Genomic DNA, 26,369 nt, shown 5'->3' with positions numbered 1-26,369 from the left:
GAGCAGAATGCCTGATTTATAAGAAGATGCAACACTAACAGGCCATACAAAATTCATTATACATCAAATAATTATGAAGCTCTGCCCTAGGTGTTACAGACACAAAGATTAATAGAAGCCCTATTACTGTCCTTGAGTAGATCTAGGTCTAGGCAGGAGAGTAGCCAGACGACAAATAGTGATACTGCATTGTAAGAAATACCTGAATTGAAGCTTAAACATTATTCCATAATGAAAATTGTACCAGTAGAAATCTTTAGAATTATAATCACATTATGATTTAGATAGAGCAAGGGGTCTGGGGATTTCACCATTTTCTGATTGTAAAGGAAAGTCAGAATTTGGCCTGCCTTTCTAATTTTACCCAATGGCTACAAGAGGCTAATGAGATTTTTAGTCCCCAAATGAATCAAATCAGGATCACTCAACCGTTTACATGATTTTACATTAAGGAGCCTGCAGACATATGAGATTATGAAACTCTCAAGAGTTAACATAGTACTTCAGACAAATGGTGCATTTCAAAATCAGGGTATGTATAACTGTATAATACAAATGGCACACATTCAACACTGTTTAGGAAATTCAATGCTAAATGTGTTTATTAAGTTCTTACACATTACTTAAGAAAAAAATGTATTTTTAGCACTGTATGTATCACTAAGCCTGTTAATTTTATCATCTTGCTTTCACATTTTTCCTGTGTGATAACTGGCAAATAGAAAACGAAGACATCCAGCATGTCTTTAAAAATTAACTTTTTAATTGCGAAACTAATGTACCTAGTAAACAGATCCAAACAGTACAAAAACCAAAGTCCTCCTTCCCAGCTACCTCTTAACTCTGGACGCCTCAATCCCACTCCTTAGGTAATAATTATTGGAAGATAGCACCTCGGGAGGCAGACTATCTCAGCTGAATCCTGATTCACCTCCAATAAGTATGTGCACTTGGGCAAATCTCTTAATTTCTCTGAGCCTTAGCTATCCCACTTGTAAGGAGCATAATACCAGTACCTATCTCAATCTATCACATAGGGTTGTTATGAACAGTAAATGGAACACAAATGAGCTTGGTAAAGCAATATAAAGATCTTACATCTATGTTAGGGCTATTTATGCACTTAGATTTACCTCATTTTTTTTTTTTTTCATTTTGAGACAAGGTCTCTTTATGTTGCCCAGGAGTGGGATTGAGGTGTCCAGAGTTAAGAGGTAGCTGGGAAGGACTTTGGTTTTTGTACTGTTTGGATCTGTTTACTAGATACATTAGTTTCGCAATTAAAAAGTTAATTTTTAAAGACATGCTGGATGTCTTCATTTTCTATTTGCCAGTTACCACACAGGACAAATGTGAAAACAAGATGATAAAAACTCCTGAGCTCAAGTGATCCTCCCGCTTCAGCCTGGTGCATAGCTGGGACTACAGGCCTGTACTCTGTGCCTGGCTTTACCTTATTCTTTTAATGGCTGAATAGTACTCTGTTTGTGAATGCTCCAAAGTTTATTGTAATTAGTCCCCTATTCATAGTTATTAGATTTCTTTATTTTCTTTTATTAAAGCAGTAGTGAACCTCTTTGCACATATATCTTTTTAAAGTACACTGTCTTTGTAAAGCAATATAAACATAACTAAGTTCCTACTAATAGAATGTTTGTGTCAAAGGGTGTGAATATTTTGAGTTTTGAGAGAGATGCCAAATTAACTTTGCCTTTCGAGAAGATTACAGGCAGTTTGATAACTTCCTGATTTCAACTTGCACAATCAGCTTTAATAATCAGTTTCAATTTCCAGGGAAAATTGAACTTGATGTCTTTGTCATTCCTAGGTTTCGTCATCAAAGATTTGGGGCAGCTATGCTTTATTTACTCAACTAGATTTTTAGCTTCTTTTGGACACAGATTATATCAAAATATAAACAGGCACAGAGTCTAATGCACCCTCGGGCATTTAGCAGGGGGTCATATATTGGTTGACATGTTAATTAATGCAGTAGAAAGCTGGGATTCTGCTGGGCGTGGAGGCTCAGACCTGTAATCCCAGCCCTTTGGTAGGCTGAGGCGGGTGGATCATCTGAGGTCGGGAGTTTGAGACCAGCATGACCAACACGGAAAAACCCCGTCTCTACTGAAAATACAAAAAAATTAGCCCAGCATGGTGGCACATGCCTGTAATCCCAGCTACTCAGGAGGCTGAGGCAGAAGAATTGCTTGAACCCAGGAGGCGGAGGTTGAGATGACCCAAGGTAATGCCACTGCACTCCAGCATGGGGAACAAAAGCAAAACTCAGCCTCAATAAAAAAGAAAAAAGAAAAGGAAAGTTGGGATTCCTACTTATACAGCCCCGAGACAGTTTACCAGCCAAAAAACAATGTAAGGGAACCACATTTGTGAGAGATAAAAGGTTAATGTCAATAGAATACCCAGATACCTACCTTAGGGAGGCTGTAGTGAATATGTGTATGTGTGTTTGCAAGGGGTCTGAAAGCTGGTAGAGGTGTCTAGAGAAAGTCTGGAGGATAAAATAAAGACACTCAGAAACAAAGTCAAGAGTCCCAAAGGGCAAAAATCACAAACAGCTGGTCTCATCTGAAGCAAATGTGCAGTCATAGCTAAGAGCTCCTGGTTATGTAAGTGTGATAGCCACAATCAAAAGGAAGCCTCATGTAGGGACTGCTTCCTGCTCTTTGAGGTGTGTTTGTTCCCTTGACTCAGAAACATCCACAAGGTCTTCCTTTGAAGGTTGTCAAGGAGCTGTCCTGGGTGCTGAACTAAAGAAAAAGCAAGTTCTGCACATAAGCAGAAAGTATTGCAAGTTGAGAACTGAATTCCAAAGCGTGTGCCCTCACTCCTTTTTCTTAGTTTTTGGTTTTTCTTCCCAGATGGCCACTCACATTTTATAAGTTTCCTAATACATACTATGTCTTCCTCCCAAATTTTTCCTACAGTCACTCAGGAAATTTTGAAACAAAAAAATCTTACTCTTCAGAACGTTGCAAGGCCGGGTGCGGTGGCTCACGCTTGTAATCCCAGCACTTTGGGAGGCTGAGGTGGGCGGATCATGAGGTCACGAGTTTGAGACCAGCCTGACCAACATGGTGAAACTCTGTCTCTACCAAAAATACAAAAATTAGCCTGGCATGTTGGCCCGCACCTGTAATCCTACTTGGGAGGCTGAGGCAGGAGAAATCGCTTCAACCTGGGAGGCAGAGGTTGCAGTGAGCCGAGATTGCTCTACTGCACTCCAGCCTGGGTGACAGAGTGAGACTCCATCTGAAAAAAAAAAAAAAAAAAGGAAAGAATGTTGCAAACAGTTGACTCAAAAGGGAATGTCTCAGAGGTAGAATGAGGACATAAGAGGGTAAAATACTGAAGGCAGTGAAACCAGACTCTCAATCATGGATATTTCCAGTTATCCAAAACACAAGAAAAACAAATCTTTGAATTTACCTCATTTACAATAATCCCATACAAACAGAAAGCACAAGAGACAAGGAAAGGTTTGAAAGCAAGGAAAGATTTCAAAGTTTTAAAACTGAAAGCTAATACTTTAAAGGGTTAATTTTTCTATCTCCAGGTTTATTTCCAATTTACGCATTTCTCACCAGAAGGAAAAAAAACCCTACATTTTTGTCTTAGTGAAGGCTTTATGCATGGCATGATGTTTCACTTAGATTTAAAGGATAGACAGGATGGCTGGAAATGGGAGGAGAATTGTTTCAGACAAAGACAGGGACGCACAAAGCCTTTGAAGAAGGATTTGGCAAGGCTTGGAATTTCTGAAGGCAAACAAAGCTGAAAAGGTATTCTGGTTCCAGACCCTAGAGAACCTTAAGAACAAGAAAAAAATAATTTGAACTTTATTTGTAATTCATGAGGGGCCTTTGAATCTATGTGAGACGGCAATGACAAGTTTATAAATGGGTTAGAGGAGAATCAACATGGCGGCACAATGTCTGGATGGTCTGGGGAGAGAAGAGACTGAAGATGGGACTACAGGTGCTTTCTAATGGGCCACCTGCGACTGGGAGCCTCTTGGCAGGTGGGTCCAAACTAAGGCCATGACTCTGGGAAGAGGAATGAGGTAATTTAGGGAAGACACTTTTCAGAGACTTAGAACTGACTAGCAGTATGCCTTACGGAGACAGAAGGATCAAAGGTGACTTTGAAGTTGGATCATGGCTCACTGGGAAACAAATGATACCATTAACAGAGGAAAATCAGAAGGAAGGAAGAGAAGACTTTAAGTAGAAAATAAATTCAGTTTTAGGTAGGCAGAATTTTTTTTTTAAGACAAAGAACTGCCTTTGAAGATATGCACACCCACAATTTAGTCAAGCTGCCTTTTCTCAGGTTTCTATACACCACTTCCAAAGTGAAAATTTACGAAAAATAGCAACTTTTATGTTCATTTGTAATCTGTTAAAAATCATGAAAGTATGTAAATTTCTCTTCTTTACAGAAAAAAAAGAGAGAATCAGCCTTTTGGTCAACAGAGCTATGCTTGAGAAGGTTTCCAACCATTGCTCCTATTGGTTTTGCTGATGAAGTGAAAGTAAGTGAAGATGGTATTTGTCTCTGCATTTTTCAACATTTGTCAATTCTTCTTCAGGTACAATAGATGTAGCATATCTGTTCAATACTTGGGCTCTATGACTGGACATACAATTTTAGCAGTTGGGGAAGAAAATAATATCCTGGTGGAAGGACTGCAAAATTAGAAAACGCATGAAAATCTTGCTATTTGAAGAGCTTAGGAAAAGGCATGCAGTTGGCATGCTATACGCATGGTGATTTATGTGCTTTCTGCTTATTGTGATGAACACTCATTTATACGAAGTAGTTTGAAGGGATGTTGTCTGTTCTCTTTTCTGTAAATAATAATATAGCTTCAATAAGAAAAAACCAAAAACATGTATGTGCCTAGTTTTCTTTTCTTTTCTTTTTTTTTCTTTCTTTTTTTTTTTTTCTTTTTGAGACTGTGTCTCACTCTGTTGCTCAGGCTGGAGTGCAGTGGCACGATCTCAGTTCACTGCAACCTCTGCCTCCCAGGTTCAAGCAATTCTCATGCCTCAGCCTCCTGAGTAGCTGGGATTACAGGTACGTACCACCACACCTGGCTAATTTTTATTTTTCGTAGAGACGAGATTTCACCATGTTGGCCAGGCTGGACTCGAACTTCTAACCTCAAATAATCCACTCACTTGGCCTCTAAAAGTGCTGGGATTACAGGTGTGAGCTACAGCCTAGTTTGCTCTTCTTTCTGCCTAAAGTGCCCTTTTCCTTTTCCTAGATCTTCATGGGGCTTGTTTCCCTGGTCATTCAAGCTTTGGCTTTTATGTCACCTCCTCAGAGGTGATTCAATCACATTGCACCACTGTGTTTTCTATTTCTCCTCTTCCCCTTCTTCTTCTTCTTCTCCTCCTCCTCCTCCTCTTTTTCTTCTCCTTCTCATTCTCCTCTTCTTTTTCCCCTTCCTCTTCCTCTTCCCCTTCCCCTCCTCCTCCTTCTTCTCCTTCTTCTGCTTCTTCTGCTTCTTCTTTGGTAGAGATAGAGTCTTGCTATTTTGCTTAGGCTGCTTTTGAACTCCTGGCCTCAAGAAATCCTCCTGTCTCAACTTCCCAAAGTGCTGGGATTACAGGCACGAACCATTGTACCCAGCCGCATGTTTCCTGTTTCTTACCATATTTATCACACTGTCTCCTTATGTATTTGTTACTTGTTTGTCTCTCTCTTCCTCTAGCATGTCAACTTCCTCAATAAGCAGCCCTGGTCCTCCTTGTTCAACATTTTGTCCTTAGGAACTCAGGGCTGGGCTTGGTGGCTCATTCCTGCAAAATCCCAGCACTTTGGGAGGCCAAGGTGGGCGGATCACAAGGTCAATAGAGCAAGACCATCCTTGCCAACATGATGAAACCCCGACTCTACTAAAAATACAAAAATTAGCTAGGTGTGGTGGTGCACACCTGTAGTCCCAGCTATTTGGGAGGCTGAGACAGGAGAATCACTTGAACCCAGGAAGCGGAGGTTGTAGTGAGCCAAGATCATGTCACTGCACTCCAGTCTGGCAACAGAGCAAGACTCCAGCTCAAAAACAAAAAGAACTGAAAACAGTATTTAACATACAAGAAATAAATAAATATTTGCAAAATAACGAAATGAATGAACATCTTTCATCTTTATAATGGCCCTCTGGGCTAAACATTCCTACATTTACAGATGAAGAAACCAAGTGGAAAGATATTAAGTAATTTTCCTAAGTGGAGCTACTGAGACGCATGAATGAGTATCATCTTAATACACCCAATACATTTAAAAGAAATACAAAAGGTTATCTCTTCTTTCTCTTCATCTCTGAGCACGAATGATTTTGTTATATCCGAGCGAGTTTTAAACAGAACCGCCCCGCTCTGAGTTTGTTGAGGGTCCGCTTTAATGCTGGCGTCCAAGAGTCAGATAGAACTCAAACCTCTCAGCCCAGAACAAAGAGGGGTCAACATTTTTTTTTTTTTTTTTTTTTTTGAGACGGAGTTTCACTCTTGTTACCCAGGCTGGAGTGCAATGGCGCGGTCTCGGCTCACCGCAACCTCCGCCTCCTGCGTTCAGGCAATTCTCCTGCCTCAGCCTCCTGAGTAGCTGGGATTACAGGCACGTGCCACCATGCCCAGCTAATGTTTTGTATTTTTAGTAGAGACAGGGTTTCACCATGTTGACCAGGATGGTCTCGATCTCTCGACCTCGTGATCCACCCACCTCGGCCTCCCAAAGTGCTGGGATTACAGGCTTGAGCCACCGCGCCCGGCTAAGGGGTCAACATTTTAATATCAGTTCAGGGTTGGGGGCAGAATACATAGCTCAGAGTGGGTAAAATGGAGTTGGCAGGATTGTTTAAAATGTATTCACCACAGCCAAGTTAGGGTATTTCAATTTCAACTTTTGCTAGAAAGATATCTTATTTTTCTTTAAATTATCTGTAGGAGACTCCAGGTCTCAATCATAACATATTTTTAGATTTAGTGTCTCAAAACTTTTACTGTCTTTCCAGTACTACTTTAAAAAAAAAAGCTTCCTTACTACAAAGGAAAATGTACGTTTGGTATCAAAAAAAATGAAAAGAGGAAACAAAAGAAAAAAATCCAGCCACGTCTGCCCACAATCTTGTCAACCTCACTGAAACATCTTGCTATTAATCATCTCCAATAATATATGATAAACAAATATATGTTTTAAAATTGATTAATATGATATAGAAAATAAAATAACATGTAAGTAATCAATTTTTTATTTTATTTTATATATTATATATTTATATATATTTTATTTTATATATATTATTTTATTTTATATATATTATTTAGATATTTTCATATCACTATTCATTTACATAATATTGAATATCTATGTGACAGTTCTATTATATAAAGGGATATGACATAATTTACTGAATCAAACTTTCTTTTCTCTTGAATTTTACTTTATGGGTACATCACCCTATCATCCTTTTTCAACTGCAATATTTACCTTAAAATTCACCCATTTTTAGTGTAAGCTTCTGTGCGTTTTAGTCAATTTAAATAGTTGTGCAGCCATTATCATGATCTTTTTTTTCTTTTAAAGATGGTGTTACACTAAGTTTCCCAGGCTGGTCTCAAACTCCTGGGCTCAAGTAGTCCTCCTGCCTTGACCTCCCAAAGTGCTAGGACTACAAGCATGATCATTACGTGAAGCCTCTTACTCTTTTTTAAAAAACAATTTTATCAATGTATTTTATTTAACCCCACATAGCCAAATTATTATCACTTCAATATATAATCAATATAAAAACAACTGACCCAGTGCCATGGCTCAGGCCTACACCAGCACTTTGAGGCAGGAGGATCACTTGAGCCTAGGAGTTCAGGCAACATAGCAAGACCCCATCTCTATCAAAAATTTAAAAATTAGCAACATAGAGAGACCACCATCTCTACAAAAAAAAAAAAAAAAAAAAATTAGCTTGGTATGGTGGCCTCTGCCTGTAGACCCAGCTACTGGGGAGGCTGAGGTGGGAGAATCCCTGGAGTCCGGTAGGTCAAGGCAGCAGAGAGCACGAGGTTGCAGTGCGCCCCACTGCACCATGCTACTGTACTGCAGCCTGGGTGACAGAGCAAGATCCTGTCTCAAAAAATTGAGTTTTTTGTGGGGGAGCAAATACTGAATCTTTGGAGTGTTGTGTATTTTACACTCACAGCAGACCTCAATTAGGACTAGCCATGTTTTAAGAATTTGTGGCTGCCATATTGGCAGGTGAGGGCTGCTGGCCTGCTGGGGAGGCCTGCAGGTCAGGTCATGTCCTCAGCTATAAGCTGGAGGGGTCAGGAGCAGGGTGCATTTTCCTCTCTAGCTTGGGACGAATCCCTCGAAGGTCCTTAGACTCTTTCCCTTGTGCTTGCACATGGTAAGCATGGGGCTCCAGGGAGATTCACACAGTTCCGTGAGCATGGAGGGAACGACTGGGCCTTGGGGGTCCCGATTCCTTCCATTGAAGGGTTTTGCGTTTTCATTTCCACCCAGCAGTACGTAAACCTGTCTGTGTTCTTAAACCTTTGCCCTTCGCTCCTCTTTCTTTCCCCTACTGATTTGCTAAATATTTTTGATATTTATTCAAGGATATTATTCCAATTTCTCGATTTTTAAAATTGTATTTTTGCCCCCCTGCTCCGCTGTCTGCCTTTATATGAGCATAGGGAGGCAGGCTGAGGAAGAGGCAAATATGGGATTGACCACACTTCGGCATTAGATGGCTCTGTGACCTTGTGTAAGTGACTTGGATTTCATTTTCCTTTATGTCCATAAAATGGGGATAATTACTTTATTGGGTTGTTGTTAGCATCAAGGAGTTGCCTATGTCAAATACTTAGCACAGCACCTGGCGCTTAAGCATTTGACAAATGATAGCTATTATAATTTACAGAAAGTGTGAATGTTTATGTAGTCATACTTATTTTCCCTTTAGCCATAGGTGCTATGCTTAGAAATTACCCTAAAGTTATAAGACTATTCACCTATATTTTCTTCGGAAAATCTAGAATTTCTATGGTTTTGTATTTTAAAATTAAAATCTCTAATTCACATGTAATGTATTGTGGTGTATATTACCAAATGATGATCTGATTACATCTTTATTTCTTTATGGCTCATCAGTTTTCCTAACACGTATTGAACAAACCATCCTTTGCTTACATATTTGAAATGTTATTTCTGCCCTATACAAAATTCCCACATACACATGAACTAATTCCTGCATTTTCCCCTTTGCTTCATAGATGTGATTATTTCTGCATTGACTGCTGCTCTGTTTTATTTATTTTGGCTTTATGATATGCTTTAATATTGGACAAGGAAAGTGCCATCTCACAATTATATCTCCCAAAGTTTCTAGGACCTTTCTATATACCAGTATTTTTACATTAACTTTAAACTTGGCAAGCTGATACTTAAATAATTCTGACTAGCAATAAATAAATAGGTTTATCTGATGGAGAATATCTTTTACAATACAATATTTCCATGTAAGAACATAGTATGTCCCTTTATTCATGAAATAAAAGTACCTCAGTAAAACTTCATAGTTACCTTAATGTTTGTAGTGAATATTGCTTAATAATATTCATATTATTAAGGTATTTCATATTTTTTACTCTTGTGAATGCTATCTCTTTGACTTTTTTCCTTACTAGTTATTGTTCTTATATAGAAATTTATTATTTTTATTTTTTAGAAATTTATTTTTTAATTTTATTTTTAAGTTGCTATTGCAATTAGCCACTTTATTTAATTTATCTATTCCTACACTGAAAGTTGATTTTATTTTTTTCAAGCAGACAATCACATTATTTGCAAATATAATTCAGTCTCCTAATGTTTAATATTTATAACTTTTTCTGTTTTATTATATTGGTTAGAATGTTTCAAACACTGTTTAATAACAGCAACAATAACAGAAATCCTTATTTTTTTCTGATGTTCCTATCTATTGAAAGGCTGCTTGTGTTTTACTTTGGGGAAAATATTTGCTATCTTTTCAATATTGTTTTTCTTGTACACTTGTTTTTAAACATGTTCTTTCTTATGTATAGTTGACAGAAACAGAGAACACTGGTCCATCATTCCTTTTCCATACTGACAATATTTTTATCAATGATTCAGTGACTATCATCTATTTCAGTCAAAAATTGTATATTCCCTATGCCTTCCAACAGATAATTTTAAGGAAAAAACTGGCTTTGTTATTTTTTTTTTGTTACCTTTGCAGAGGAAAGGCTGACGACGTGTTGATCTTTCTCATTGGTTACGATCTCGGTGATACTAAACATGTGTCCCACGAGCTTCCCCACTGGCTTGGTGCTGATATTGGGGTGCCACAACCGGATGACTTTATCATCACCTGGAAAGGAGGACAGGAAAGATTCTTTGTTTTCTCAGGCGGTCAAAGCTTCAAACGTGTCTCTCAATGTATCATATACCCTTATCTTTCTTCTAACAGCAAATCACAGTCTGTTTCTGGAAGGATGCATTTTGTGATTGATGTGCTAAGGGGCTGGCCTTGGTTTGGATCTGTTGCTTCTTGACAAGGCTGTTTTGTAAAGACTGTATTTACATATACAAATGTGAATTCTCATAAATATTTTATGAGTTCTTTTCTTGATTCAATCCTTTCCTGTACTTTCATGCATTAATGCTTTATTTATACTCTATTTACTTCGCAAAATATTTAAGGCAGCTGTTCTTTTGTTTTCACATTCTTAAATTATGCAAACATTATAATAATAAAAGAAAGCAAGGAAAGAGGAAAACTGCACTTAATCTCCACTATTACAACAAATCAACTGTTGTCATTTTTCATCTTCCCTTCTAGCAAGTATTCATAGGCATATAATTTTTACGTAGTTACTATCATAGAATAAATATGATTTTTTGATTATTAAAATCATATGGGTTCTTGGTAAAAGATTTAAACAATATAGAAGGGTATAATTTTTATAAAAAATGTCTTTTCCTCCATAATCTCTAATTTAACTCCCTGTAGGAAATCACTGTTAACTTTTAAAAAATATAAATTACATATATTTCTGGATACATGTTTATACCCACTACTTTTTCTATATTCAGTCATGGGCTCATGCCTGCATTATTATTCTTTCAGTTACTATTTCACAATTTCTTTCTTTTTTTTTTTTTTTTTGAGATGGAATCTCACTCTATCGCCAGGCTGGAGTGCAGTAGTATGCTCTTGGCTCACTGCAACCTCTGCCTCCTGAGTTCAAGTGAGTCTCCTGCCCCAGCCTCTTCAGTAGCTGGGACTACAGGCTCGTGCCACCACGCCCAGCTAATTTTTTTGTATTTTTAGTAGAGACGGCATTTCACTTTGTTAGCCAGGATGGTCTTGATCTCCTGACCTTGTGATCTGCCAGCCTCACCTCCCAAAGTGCTAGGATTACAGGCTCCAGCCATTGCACCTGGCCTATTTCACAACTTCTTTACTTGTTTATTGATTTGTCCACTAATTCTAGTTTTTTTTTTAACCTTATTCAACAATACTGCAATGAATAGTTATTGTTCTTTTGTGGTCTTTTTTTCCTTTTGGATTATTTACTGAGGATAAAGTCCCATGTGTGGTATCACTATGTTAAAGGCTATAAACATTTTATCACTTTTAAACATATTGCTAGCTTACTCTCCAAAATGGTTGTACCAAATCCCAAGGCCATCAACTATATATTCTGTCTGTTTCATTAAATTCTGGCCAGCACATGAATATTGTCATGATCTAAAATGTTTGCTATGTTAATAGGTCTAAAGTGATATCTTGTTTTTAATTACATTTTATGATAGTTAATGCCATTGGTTATTTTTTCCCAAACATATCTGTTAATTGTATCTTCTTCCATAAATTGTTTGACTATATCCTTTAACCATGATCTATTGGAATTTTGATAGCACTAAAACACACACACACACACACACACACACACACACACACAAAGAGTTTTATGAAGAAACTGGCTACCTGGTCACCAAACCCACATTCTATCTTCCTGGGCACACATTTCCAGACTCCTTTGCAGTTAGGCGTGGTCAGGTTACTGAGTTGTAGCCAGTGAATTCTGAGAGCTGATTTTAAACTTTACATTTTCATTGTGTCTGACACATTCACATTTTGGGAGTTATTTTATTACAGCAGCCAGCATTACTTGAACAAATGCTTAGCTGTAATCTAATTGTGTTTCCAAAAAGAATAAAAACTGTAATCGTTTACAAAATACAGAATATTTTTTAAGATATTAAATTTTCTAATTCACAAATAACTCTTTAAATGTCATCCTGGAAACTGAGTCATAAAAACATCAAATAACTTCAAATTTGGATCCTAGAAGTTGCATAATCCAATTTCCTTATCTCACAAAAGACAGAAACTAACTCCCAGAGATTAAATAATTTTAATCAAATGATTTATTTTAATTATTTGAATGTGATTTGTACATCTCAGAATATGGAATTGAATTATAATACAACAATGCATTCCTAAGCACCTTACATATTACCAAAGACCTTTTAGCTAAAAAGGTTGTATAAAAGCATTAAACCTAAGTTATAACTTATATATAACCTAAGTTATTAACAGTCATAATTTACTTATAAAAAGTTTAAAATTCAAAATAGTCATTTTACATTCTTCACGGAATTAGAAGAAACTATTTTAAAATTCAAGTGGAACCAAAAAGAGCCCAAATAGCAAAGACAATCCTAAGCAAAAATAACAAAGCTGATGGCATCAAGCTACCCCACTTCAAACTATGCTACAGGGCTGCAGTAACCCAAAGAGCATGGTACTGGTATGAAAACAGACACAGAGACCAACGGAACAGAATAGAGATCTCAGAAATAAAACCACACATCTACAACTAGCTGATTGTCGACAAACCTGGCCAATACAAGCAATGGAGAAAGGATTATTTAATAAATGGTGCTGGGAGAACTGGCTAGCCACATGCAGAAAATTGAAACTGGACCCTTTCCTTACACCTTATACAAAAATTAACTCAAGATGGATTTAAGACTTCAATGTAAACCCCAAAACTATAAAAGCCCTAGAAGAAAATCTAGGCAATACCATTCAGGACACAGGACACAAGCAAAGATTTCATAATGAAAATGCCAAAGGCAATAGCAACAAAAGCAAAAATTGACAAATAGGATCTAATTAAACTAAAGAGCTTCTTCACAGCAAAGGAAACTATCATCAGAGTGAACAGACAACCTACAGAATGGGAGAAAAATTTTGCAATCTATCCATCTCATAAAGGTCTAATATCCAGAGTCTATAAGAAACTTAAACAAACTTACAAGAGAAAAACTACCCTTTAAAAAGTGGGCAAAGGGCTGGATGCGGGGGCTTACGCTTGTAATCCCAGCACTTTGGGAGGCCGAGGTGGGCGGATCACCTGAGGTCGGGAGTTTGAGACCAACCTGACCAACATGGAGAAACCTCGTCTCTACTGAAAATACAAAATTAGCTGGGCACGGTGGTGCATGCCTGTGATACCAGATACTTGGGAGGCTGAGACAGGAGAATCACTTGAACTCAGGAGGCAAAGGTTGCAGTGAGCCAAGATCACGCAACAAGAGCAAAACTCTATCTCAAAAAAAAAAAAAAAAAAAAAAAAAAAAAAAAAAAAACAGCCAAAAAACCGACACGTCTCGAAAGAAGAGATTTATGCAGCCAAAAAACATATTTAAAAAAACAGTGCAACATCATTGGTCATTAGAGAAATGCAAATCAAAACTACAATGAGATACCATCTCATGCCAGTTGGAATGGTAAAGTCCAGAAACAACACATGCTGGCAAAGTTGTGGTGAAAAACAAATGCTTTTACAGTGTTGGTGGGAGTGTAAATTAACCATTGTGGAAGACAGTGTGGCAATTCCTCAAAGATCTAGGGACAGAAATATCATTTGACCCAGCAATCCCATTACTGGGTACATACTCAAAGGAACACAAATCATTCTATTATAAAAATAGATGCACGTACATGTTCATTACAGCACTATCCACAACAGCAAAGACATGGAATCAACCCAAATGCCCATCGATGGTAGATGGATAAAGAAAATGTGGTACATATACACCATGGAATACTGTGCAGTCATAAAAAGGAGCAAGACCATGCCCTTTGCAAGGACATGGATGGAGCTGGAAGCCATTATCCTCAGCAAACCAACACAGGAACAGAAAATCAAACATCGCATGTTCTCACTTCTAAGTGGGAGCTGAACCTTGAGAACACATGGACATATGGTAGGGAACAACACACACTGGGGCCTGTGGATGGTTAGGGAGAGGGAGAGGATCAGGAAGAACAGGTAATAGATGCTGGGCTTAACATCCAAGTGATAGGTTGATCTGTGCAGCAAACCACCACGGCACATGTTAACCTATGTAACACATCCTTCACACATACCCTAGAAGTTAAAGGAAATTTGAAGAAAAAAAAATAAACTTTTAAAACCCCAAATAGTCATTCTAATTAATCTGGTAGTATGTATTGGGCCACCCATTAGAATGTATTTGCTGATGTAGACTGAATTTTTATTTTGGTAGATTATGCACACTGAAAGAGCCAGTCAGGTATGGAGGGATAATGAGGTGACTTGTTAGTTGGATATTTACAAAGAAGGCCAATTTGATAGCTGCTTCCATAATTCTATGATTATTTTATTGGGCTTTATGAAAAAGCATAGTATTTTCTCTTTTTTCTCTTCTTTGAGTAGCTCAATCCATCCATCAAGTCTTAGTATAGTTTTTCCTCCAATAATATCCCAGAATACCTTTGTATTCTTCAAACCTGAGTGCCCTACGTATGTGCCTCCTTCATCCCTGTCATCTATAATAATTTTATTTGTCTGGACCACTATTAGACTCCAGGTGCCTTGAGGACAGAACTTGTTCTTGTTTACTGTCACATATAACCTGTAGTAAGAATTCAAAAGATATTTATTGAACCACTTCAATAACTTCATTGCTGGAATGATGAATCACAGCTCAGAAGTTTAACTACCAAGTACCAAAAGAGGGGAAAAACATGTATTCAAATGAAAGAAAAGGATCTTCATTGAATGTTCATCTAATTTTTTTGGAGGGCCATTTGTTCACTTCAGAGGCTCTCAATTTCTTGAAGTGTTATTACAGGCAAGCTGAAAAAAATCTAATTGTATAGCTGATTCTTGGTTTCCATTTCTTAAGAATCGCAAGAGACTGAATTCATTCCCTCCCAAATTTATATACTGAAGCCCTAGCCCTCAACACAATGGTGTTTGGAAATGGAGGCCTTTGGGAGATAATTAAGTTCCGCTGAGGTTAGGAAGGTGGGCTCTCATGATGGGATTTGTGTCCTTATTAGAAGAGATGCCAGATCCTGCTGCCCCACCTCACCCTCTTTCCCCTCTCCCTCCCTGACGTTTGAGTACACGGAGAGAGACGGCAGGTGTCTGCGAGCCAGGAAGAGAGCCCTCGCCAGAAACTGACAAAGCTGGCACCTTGATCCTGGCCATCTAGCCTCCAGAAATGAAAGAAAGTAAATTTCTGCTGCTTAAACCTTTCTGTTTATGGTATTTTGTTAAGGCAGCTCAAGCTGACTAAAACATCAACAAGGTATTCTGGGGATTGTGGTTGATGAGTAAGTAGAGTATTTTCTTAAATTTAAAACTTTCATGCTACCCTTATTAACAAGAAAGAAAACCTCTTGAGAAATTAACTGTACACTTGGTGTTTTTTAAAACCTATGTTCCCCCTTCTCTTCTGACACCTTTGTGCCCTTAGTATTTTGCGAGAAGTAAACGATACAAAGAAACTCTAGACATTGTCCCTGCCCAAAGTCTTTTTCAGAAGACCAAAGTTTACAGCCTTTTAGTTTGGTCATTACTCTCCCCAGTGCCTTCCCTAATCACTTTCCTCTGCCCTAGATGGAGTTCAGACTCCTTCTTCTGTGTCTTTACTGTGTTTTCTTTTGCTCTCTTTTATAGCACTAAATAGCACTAATTGTATTCAATTATAATTGTCTGTTTATCTATCTGTTTACCCATTATCTGGTAAGCCTAGTACAGGTATTGATCGACTTACGACCTACGCAACTTACGACCATTCGACTTTACGACCACAATCGCTAGCCACGACGGCTCCGCGTCTGGCAGCGCAAACGTTGCCCAGCTGGGCGTACAACAGTGCGGACCAGCTTCCGGCAGCACTACCATCTCCGCGTGCACCATTTCAACTGTACATAGAGCCTACTCAACTTACGCCCAAATCGTGTTACAACCATTCCACGGCCCCGACCGCGATCGTAAGTCGAGCACTACCTGTAGTTCTCATCCATAGCCGTGTTTGGCAAGTAGTCAGTACTTCGTACATGTTTGCTAAGTAGATGAGTTGGCTTGTAGAGTCACTCCTAAAGTGGTTAAGGATGCATATTTTGAGCAAGTCAGATTTGATTGGAAACCTGGCTCTAGCAGTTAACCAGCTTTATGACTTCAAATAACTTGCTTCACCTCTCTGCATCTGAGTTTTCTTATCTATGGAATGGGGACAAATGGAACTTACATCATAGTTTTATTGTGAGGATTGAATGGAATTGTACCTGTATAACTTAACAGTTTCTGGACCATAAAGCAACAATTAATATTACTATTATTCCAAGTTCCTCTACCATTTAGGATGCATTTAGATTATGTTTAGGGGAGAAGAACTGATATACAGATATATGAAATATGATCCCTGCTCTTGAGAGTTTACAATCTAGTAGTAGCAATAAGGCAAGGAGATATAGAGGGAAAACAAATGTTTGTAAAGAGGATGTCAAATCTAAAGATAGAACTTTATACTATAAATATTATGGTTCATAAAGAGTTAACTCCCTGTTTCTTTGTTGCTATTTTTTCTTTCTTTTGTGTGCATGTGAAGCCAGAATTTAGATGAAGTCACATATCAAAGAGAGGATTTTCTTTCCTTGAGCAAACTCTTCTCTCAGTTGGTGAGTCACTTCATCTCGATGCATCACTCTTGATGAGATGAGCAGGCTCAGTTCACAGAGAAAAGCAGGACAGAGAGAGCCTCTACTAAACGAGATTTGTGTGCTCCAGGAAGAACACAGGGCTGAGTGGGTGCAAAGAGAACTGACTCCGTCTCAGCTCTGCCAGCCAACTAGCTGTGCGACTTGTCTAGGGCCTCGATTTCCTCATGTAAAATTATAATCTTCAAGGCTTCTTCCAGCTCTAATATTTCATGATTATGTGCTCTGGAGGGAGAGATCACTACAGTGAAAGCAGAGGGCAATCTCGAATTTTTACAGGTAATGAGAAACTTGCCAGGTATTTAGTTACATGATTCAAACTGAATCATTCCAATAATGCAGGATCTTGCCTGTCTTTGCTTTTCATCACCAATGGCCAAGATGTACCACGTTATTCAGACATGTTCAGAACCTAAGCCGTGCACCCACAGGCGATCGTACATCATGTTGGTGGGGCATCCTCTAATATGGACATTATCATTCCTGGATGATGAGCCCAGGATATAGGCTATCCCCAGAAGAAAATCTGTAACTTGTATATCACACGAAGGAGAATGCAGTAGAGAACTGCCACCTGAGAAAGGTCTAGGCCTCTTAAACTAAGGACTTTGTCCACTATGCGTTGTGAAAAAAACACAATCTTCTGGAGGTTTCCTATTGCCTGCACCCAGATGTCCTCCAGCTCTGCTTGCTTTTTTTGATAGGAATGGAATCATAGGTGGTAACTTTGTGGAGGTGGAATGAGTAGAAAGGGACATGATGCTGAGCTCTCAATGCCTGTATTATTTCATCTGTATTATTATCACCACCATCGTCGTATGTTGATTCATGTTATACTTTGTAGTTATCTATCAACTTGTCTTATTTGTACCATTAGACTTCAAACATTTACAGATTAGGAACACAACATGACCTTTATAGGTTAATAGCTTCATCTACAGCAACTGTGCAAAAAACATTTGTTGAGTAAAATATGGAAAAAAAATGCATGCAGAGCCCCCAAGATACCTTTTTTGGGAGATAATTGTGTTTCTACTCTGAACCTTCCATACTGGGAACTTAATTCCTAAAAAGCCTAGTTGCAAACACTATTCAGCAGAAATATTCTTGATGGTCACCAAAATAATGCTCGAAATTTGTAGGTTTTCTTGGTAAGCACTCTGTCCTGGTTTGGCTTTTTTTTTTTTTTCTTGCAAAAGCTTCTGCTTTTTTTCAAGCTCATCAAATGTCCCCGCACATTTAACATATTCAACTATGCCTAGCAAAGCTGCTTTCACTGTATATTTTGAGTCGCCAGTGGGAACATATCGTACATTTAGCAATGTGCTTGGCTGAGTCACTAATCAACAAGAGTATTCTGAGAAAAATGCGTTTTCAGTTACTGGGAATTTGCATTTTCTACTAATAGAGGCTCCATAACTGTGACAATTCAATAAATTATGCATGATGAAAAGTATTAGTTGCTTGTCAGTAATACTGCTAAGTGTTTTCTTCCCTCTGTGAGAGAGCTGGAAAACCCATAATTAGTAAGTTTTCAAAGCTGTAGATGAGGGTCTTATAATGAACACCAAGATTAATGACAGTCAGATGACTTCATCCAAAAACACTGAAGTGGTTTAAGTCCTAAAACTTTACCAAACACCTTTTCTGCCCCCAGAAATGAAGAAAATACTAAAATTTACAAAGCTTACGAAAACTGGTCAATTCTTAACGTTTTGTATACTTTTGTGTATGAGGACAAAGGGCTGTACAGAGGAGCTGGTTAAGATTAATGTGACAGCATAATGTGACAATCGGATTCTAGAATCTAATTTCACACTAGCCCTGTATTTCAGTACCACTTTTTCAAAGGATTTTGTGTGCAGGGTTTGCACTGAAGGAGAAGTAGGGCTAATATTTTTGCCTAACTAAGACATGCAATGCGGAGAGGAGCATTCACTGCAGTTTGATTCTCCAACGTGTTTGCTGCTTTGCCTCTCACAGCAAGGGACACTCCTCCCCTCATCTCCTGCATCCTCCTTCTGATGTGTACTCCAGACCAAAAAATGTGCCCATTTCCACTGGAAGTAATAAGCTAAGACAGTCATCAACTCAGGAAGGGACAATGGGTATAAAGCAATTGGGATATAAGTAACCCACTTCTTTTTCTGAAAGTATCCCACTTTTTTCTGATTCTAGCATTTGTTTCTTAACGTGTTCCAGACCTTAGTATGGAGCTCTTTAAATAATAACTGTAATTAGTGTGGTTAGAGACTTGGATTCCTGTTTTTCTTAGAATCATCACTACCAGGTATCAGGAAACTTGCTCCCTCCCTGAGCCACAACTCCTACGCACTTCTTTACAGACTTCTTATCCATATGCCTTCCTTTCTTTTCTTGGTGTCCTCAGTTGAGTTTTAGAGGTTTGTGGACAATTAACACTTTGGTTTTTCTGAGTGCAGAAAGCTGTAATTATATATTGAGTAGCATCTAATTGGCAAAGTGGATTCCAAATTTTCCAAAGGACATTTTTAGTTTATCTCCCTGTGAACAGGCAGTTCTTCAAAAAATAGAATCACAGTATTTTAGGCTCAAAGGGATCTTGAAATGTATTTAGTCTCACTTCCTCATTTTTACCAGATAAGGAAAATGAGCAAAAGGGAGTGAGTGATGCAGTAATTGCTGAAAAATCACACAGCTGGTTATTGGCCAGGAGATGGCTAAACCCAGCTCTTCTAACTTCTAGTGCACTGTTTTGATTTGTTGTGCTTGACAATAGACTACTGTATGATTTTTGCAATACTGTTGGAATCATAAGCTAATTTCAGGTTAAGTGTTATAGAAGGCCCAAAGCTGAGCATAGATTTAAATATACATTTTGAATGCACTGTGTACTTGAAAAAAAAATTAACTTTATTCCCTTAGGGGAGATTCCCCAGCTATGAAATAGGAGCTTGGCTGTCTTTATATTTAGCAATATAGGCACTTCAGGAATAAGGCAGGACACTTTATATGGGAAACCGAACCTCCTGCTGTGTATGTTTGAGAGTGAGAAATTTGAAGAAAACTAGCTATAGACAGAGCCAATAGCACTTACTCATTAAACATCATGGTCCTTTAATACATATTTTTGCTGTAAACTCTTTTGCCAATGATGTATTTATTGATTTTTTTTTTTTTTGGACGACAGTTTTCTTCTTTTTTAAAAAATATTGTTTCTTCCCTTTTTAAAGTTTGGGTTTTCAATATAGGCCACTTCCTTGATGTCTGTTTGTGTTTTTGCTTTGCTCATTTAAGTCTTGCAAGTCTACACACCTCCTGTGTCTTGCAAGGCCACTCGGCCTTCTTGAGGAACCTCTGGGGGCTCATCTTCTCCCCAATTCAGGTGGCCCAGGAAGCCCGGACATCGTTCATCTCCAACCAGGTCTTTTCCTGTCACCAAAAGGAATCTTCTCTTGGATGTCTAGTCAACACCGGACATTGAAGTTCACAGTGGAGCTTTCCTTTGTTCTCCTTCCCCGGGTAAGCACCCTCTTCCTAATATCCGTGTAACCATCAACACAATAGCTACTCTTTCATTCCTCCCACCTTACAAACGTGGAACAGGTTGATTTCTCCTACTAATCCCCAAAAGGATTCCATCTCCAAGTCTTATGAATAATTAATTTCCCATGTCTTTGAGATCGAATCTTTCTTTTTTTTTTTTTTAATAATAGCACCTACAGTAATTCAGACTCTCTCCATCTCACTCATGTCTTCTCTAACAGTCTCCTAAGTGGAATCGCAGATTTCATTTTATTCCAACAAAACCTCCACATTTGCCAAAGTGATTTTGCCAATGTGTTTAAACAGAGAGGATGAATATTAATTGAGAACCTATTATGTACCAAGCATAAATCATCTCAATTAAGCTTAGGTACCACCCTATAAAGTAGGCGTTTCCTCTCCCTTACCCACCCTCCCCTGTGCTCTCCTCCCCTCCCCTCCCCTTTCCTTTCCTTCTTTCTTTTTTTCTTTTTGACACCGGGTCTTACTCTGTCACCCAGGGTGGGGCACAGTGGCCCAGTCACAGCTCACTGAAGCCTTAACATCCTGGGTTCAAGTGATCCTCATACCTCAGCTTCCCTAGTGGCTGGGGCTACAGGTGCACACCACATGCTCAGCGAATTTGTAAATTTTTTTGTAGAGACAAGGTCTTACTGTATTATGCAGGCTAGTCTTGAGCTCCTAGGCTCAAGCGATCCTCCTGTGTCAGCCTCCAAAGTGCTGGGATTAACGGTGTGAGCCACCACGCCTGGCCCGGTGTTATTTTCGTATTGTTCACATTATTAATAACAAATTTGTATTGAGTATTTTGAACTAATTTAGTTCCGTTGTTGTTTTTTGAGACAGGCTCTTGCTGTTGCCTAGGCTGGAGTGTAGTAGCACAAACATGGCTCACTGCAGCCTCAGCCTCCTGGGCTCAAGTGATCCTCTGCCTCAGCCTCTCAAGTAGCTGGGACTAGCAGTCTTGTCATGTTGCCTAGGCTGGTCTTGAACTCATAGACTCAAGCAATCCTCCCTCCTCGGCCTCCCAAAGTGCTGAGATTATAGGTGCAAGTGATGGAGCCCACTCAGTTTAATTCTTCTAATAACCTTATGGGTAGGTACTATTACCATCTCACTTACAGATGAGATCAAAGCTTAAAGAAATAAACAGCCTGCTGACCACACAGCTCACAAGTGAGAGGGCCAGGAGTTGTGCCCACACAGTCTAATCCAGGGCTGAGCCTCAAAGCCATCATACTATATTAAAACCCCAGTATTAGAAATAAGGAGTCTGAGTCTCAAAGATCATTTTAGTTTTCCACCTTCACCCAGAAACTTACTGTGTCATCTTTTTTCTTCCTCTTAGCAGATAACCTTTCCGCCACCTGGGTTTAAGTGATTCTCCTGCCTCAGCATCCCAATTAGCTGGGGTTGCAGGCGCACACCACCACACCCAGCTAATTTTTTTGGTATTTTTAGTAGAGACGGGGTTTCACCATCCTAGCCTGGATGGTCTCAGTCCATCTGCCTCAGCCTAATAACCAGAAATATCTTGCATTGCTATTATTAAATTTTGGTATTCTTTAAGATTCTCTTCTTGCCCTTCTTGTCTGTTAACTCTAAACCACTGGCTCTTGACCTTTTTGGTCAGGATCTCCTTGAGAGGATTTGATAAAATTTTGAATGTTTTCTCCAGAAAAAGACACACACACACTTAAGTGCCATTCTGCTTTAGGGGCTCCAGGTCTCCTGGGAAGCCCAGGAACTCATGCTCTCACACATAAAAATAAGCTCTAGATGGATTAAAGCTCTGAAGGTAAAATATAAAACAAAACAATAAGAAGAAATTCTAGTAAAATACAGGAAAATTTTTCTCACATATTCTTAAGCTGAAGAAAGCTTTTCTAAATATGTCACCAAATCCAGAGGCCAGAAAGAAAAAAGCAGACAGATTTGACTTTATGCAAATTTGTAAATTCCCTGATTTTTACCCCCAGCACCAAAAAGCAAAGAGAACACTGTTGGCAAAGTAGAAAATCTCCATGTAATGCGAACTGTCCTCTTACCTCCAGTGACAATCACATTTGCTTTAACACAATAGCAAAAAGTGTTTGCTCCTCTTGGCATGGAAAACTCTCTGACAGGCCTGGAAAGCACAAATTAGATGTAAAATGTGTATATTTTTCTTCATCAAGTTAATTCTGACATATAAATAGATTATGTTTAATAGGCTCATTTCTAAGTTGGTTGTAAATCCATTTGCCCACAGACAATATTATAAGTAATGATTAAGTCCTCATTAACAGTAAGAATCTACTTATATTTTGGGACAGTCTTTGAGATATTGAATCTAAGGGGCAATAACCAGAAGTATCTTGCATTGCAATGATCACCCTAGACCTCAGGCAAGAATGAATTCTTGCCAGGACTGTCCAAGTATTGAACTTTCCTATTTCTCAATATGAAAGAAATGGATGCAAATTAAATGAAAGCCTGTAGAGTGCTCAGGGCACAGTCACAAAATCAGTGAGACAGCATGGAAATAAAGTCTGAATTGCAAACTTTAGGAGGATGCAGATTTATGATTTAGCTGAAACATACCTTATTAGTTTAATGCGAGAAAACAATGTGAAAAAAAGAGTTTGCTCAACTAACTGTGAGCATCATACATAAAAGATCCAACTCTGAAGTTCAGGCATTTATACCATGGGTCATATGTAGCCTTTCCAATTAAATTACTTTATTCTTCCTGAAGCCTAAAGTAAATAGTTATCTTTAAACCTGCATATGCAACTTTATCAACATCGTAAGTTGACTTAGGTCGCAATGCTCAAGACCTTAGCGTAGTGGTTCCAAAATCTGGTTGTGCATCAGGATCACTTTGGATATTAAAAAAGAAATTTCTAGGCTGGGTACAGTGGCTCACGCCCGTCATTCAAACACTTTCGGAGGCTGAGGCAGGAGGATTGCTTGAGCCCAGGAATTCCAGACCAGACTGGGCAAAATGGAGAAACCCTATCTCTACCAAAAAAAAAAAAAAAAAAAAAAAAAACATGGACCTCAGCCCTAACTTGATGAATCTGACTCTCCAAGGGTGGAGTCATAAATGTCTATTAGAATTTTTCTTAAAGGCTGGGCACGGTGGCTTATGCCTGTAATCCCAGAACTTTAGGAGGCCAAAGCAGGCGGATCATGTGAGGTCAGGAATTCGAGACCAGCCTAGCCAACATGGTAAAACTCCATCTCTACTAAAAATACAAAAATTAGCCAGTCACGGAGGCACACGCCTGTAATCCCAGCTACTCAGAAGGCTGAGACAGGAGACACTGAATCCCTGACGGGGAAGTTGCAGTGAGCTGAGATCGTACCACTGCACTCCAGCCTGGGGGAACGTCTCAAAAAATAAAAAATTCTTAAAATTGTTTTTCATGGACACCACTGAAATTTATTTGTAAATTATGCATATATATTACTGAACTAAAATTATATAAACAAAAACAAACAATAAAATAATGAGATAAAAATTTAAAAGAAAGAAAACCTCTAGAGTTTTCTTCCCCCATTCCAATGGATCATCTTGCATATCCCTTGGAGTATATTCTCCCTGCTTTGCAGACCTCACAGGACATGGGCTGGCTCCTGATACAGTTTCAAGAAAGAACAAGCATTCTTTGGTTCTTTTTACGGGAGCCCCAGTAAAAGGAAGAGGTGGGATGGGCAGACTTTATAGGACCCTGCCATAAAGTGGGTGGAGCAGGACAAGGCTGACTGGTGACGCCGACTTAGAATGCACCGTGGACATGAGGTCAGGAGACCTAGATTCTGGCTGTGTTCTGTTGCTAAATATATGACTTTAGAAAAGTCACTTAATCTTGCTGAGCTACAGTGTCCCCACTTATGAAATCAAGGATTGACTATGACCTAAATAGCTTCTTCCATTCTTAAATCTTAGACTTTATCCTTCCCCTATAGTGCAGCTGGGGTAGGGTCAAGCAGGGCAACTGCACACCCTTTGTGGATGGCATCCTAGAGCTAAGGAGGGCACAGCCTGCACAGCCAATCGCAGCAGTCCCTGATTAGGGTAGAGGTACATGAATAAGGACTGTTGTAATTCATTATACTTTCTGAGCAGCAATGCACCTAGATATGGAGGAAGAAGCAAAATCAGAACAGGCTGGTGGGGAGAGATCTTGATTTGTGGATTCTTTGAAGGTTGCTGGCTATAAAATTTTATATTGGAAGGCTTAGGCTTGTAATATGGTTGAAAAGTTCTGCTGTGTCTAAGATTGCTAAAAAAATAATTTCTCATATCAAAGAATGTCAGTGGGCTTATAAAATAGTTAAAGAGAGAGGACAGTTGACTCTAAGTGTACTCCAAAAGGGAAATACTCAAGGTAGGGACAGTTGCCCTAGGCAGCAAGGCCTATGAAACAAGTGTAGTTTTTAGGGCTTACTCAGTCAGTGCGTCAACAACAGTTATGGGTGCCAGCTGTACGCCCAGCACTGCCCTAGTATACATCAGTGAACTAACTACAAGAGCAGAGATGAGAGTGTTCATCCAGTTGAGGGTCACAAACTCAAAGGTCTGCACCGGCCAGGCAGGTAAACTAGCTGGGAGAAGGGGATGGGTATGACACCGTAGGGAGAAGGGGGGCTGTGGTGAACTGAGAGTGCACACCCCGTGAAAAGGGGGACCCCAGGCCCAGAGCCTGCCAACGTGCAACAACAGGAAAGGCAGGTTCACCACAACAAGCAAAGATCAAAGAAATAAGTGATCCACCAAACACATCTTGTAGCTGCATTTAGCTAACAGGCTATCAGTTTGCAGGAACAACTATCATATTTTTTGAAATATGCACTACAATTTAAAAATCAATAATTTGAATAAAATTTCTTAAAATGTCTCAATGGGTGAGAATAATCACCTGAAAACAAATTGATTTTTAAAATTTTAATTAAAAATAATGTAAAATAGCCAAATTCACTGCTAGGTAGAAAGCTTTACTAAGTGGAGGAACAGATAGATAGCATTATCTCTATGTGAAAGAATATTTCTAAAATATTTAAAACTTTTTTTGAACTAATTTAAGTCTACTTTATAAGTAGTAATCTTTCTATCAAATGCAAAGTTCATAAAAAGAAGTCTCCATTTAGTGACATAAATCAGAAGTCAGTATTTAGAATTTTGAAAATGCTTAAATGTCCCAGGTGAGAAGTAGCTAGGTTCTAACTGATGACTCATGTACAGGTTTGACAGTGACACACTCTGTCACCATAGCTGGTTGACTGAGTGAACTAAACTGGATGTAGCACAAACCAGGAATGGTATTATTTTCCTCTATCTTTGTCTTATTATGTCACCTCGATCTTGGGCCAAGTCCCATTAGGATGGCTCCAGCAAAGCCACTTTCCGTGGCCCATGGGGAATTCACACCATGCTGGACAGTGTCAGTGTGAATGCAGCCTTGCCACACTGTTGCCGTTCCTCCAGCCAGGGTCGGCTTGTTCCGTAGGCACAGTAGGAACAAGGTCTGGGGCCCTAAGTACTTTTAGGGGCCAGCAGAAATATTCTAATTGCACTTAAAATCAGAAGAAAAAAATAAAAGCTTAGGGTGATAGGACATTTTATTTTTCACATCCCAAAATTAGAATTTGTAGGGCCCATGAAAACATACTAAATTTTTCCTCAGACAGAAGAAAAATGTTGAAGACATAAGAATATATGAGGTGGGGAGCGGTGGCTCACACCTGTAAT

The 26,369-nt window shown here is 38.8% G+C and overlaps 1 protein-coding gene across 3 annotated transcripts in view; it reads right to left on the bottom strand.

The window, feature by feature from the left end:
- WDR64 (WD repeat domain 64) overlaps positions 1 to 26,369 on the bottom strand; it is a 163,939-nt gene that overhangs the window by 75,870 nt on the left and 61,700 nt on the right. For all 3 annotated transcript variants that reach the window (XM_074385393.1, XM_074385394.1, XM_039464187.2), the window contains 2 exons: positions 22,681 to 22,760; positions 10,287 to 10,426 (listed from right to left, as the gene is read on the bottom strand). In XM_074385393.1, coding sequence (XP_074241494.1) covers positions 10,287 to 10,426; positions 22,681 to 22,760 — 220 coding nt within the window. The remainder of the gene's footprint in view (positions 1 to 10,286; positions 10,427 to 22,680; positions 22,761 to 26,369) is intronic.

Source organism: Saimiri boliviensis, chromosome 14 (assembly GCF_048565385.1).
Source record: "Saimiri boliviensis isolate mSaiBol1 chromosome 14, mSaiBol1.pri, whole genome shotgun sequence".
NCBI lineage: Eukaryota > Metazoa > Chordata > Mammalia > Primates > Cebidae > Saimiri > Saimiri boliviensis.
The sequence above is the reverse complement of the archived record's forward strand: the minus strand, read 5'-3'. Positions and strand labels throughout refer to the sequence as shown.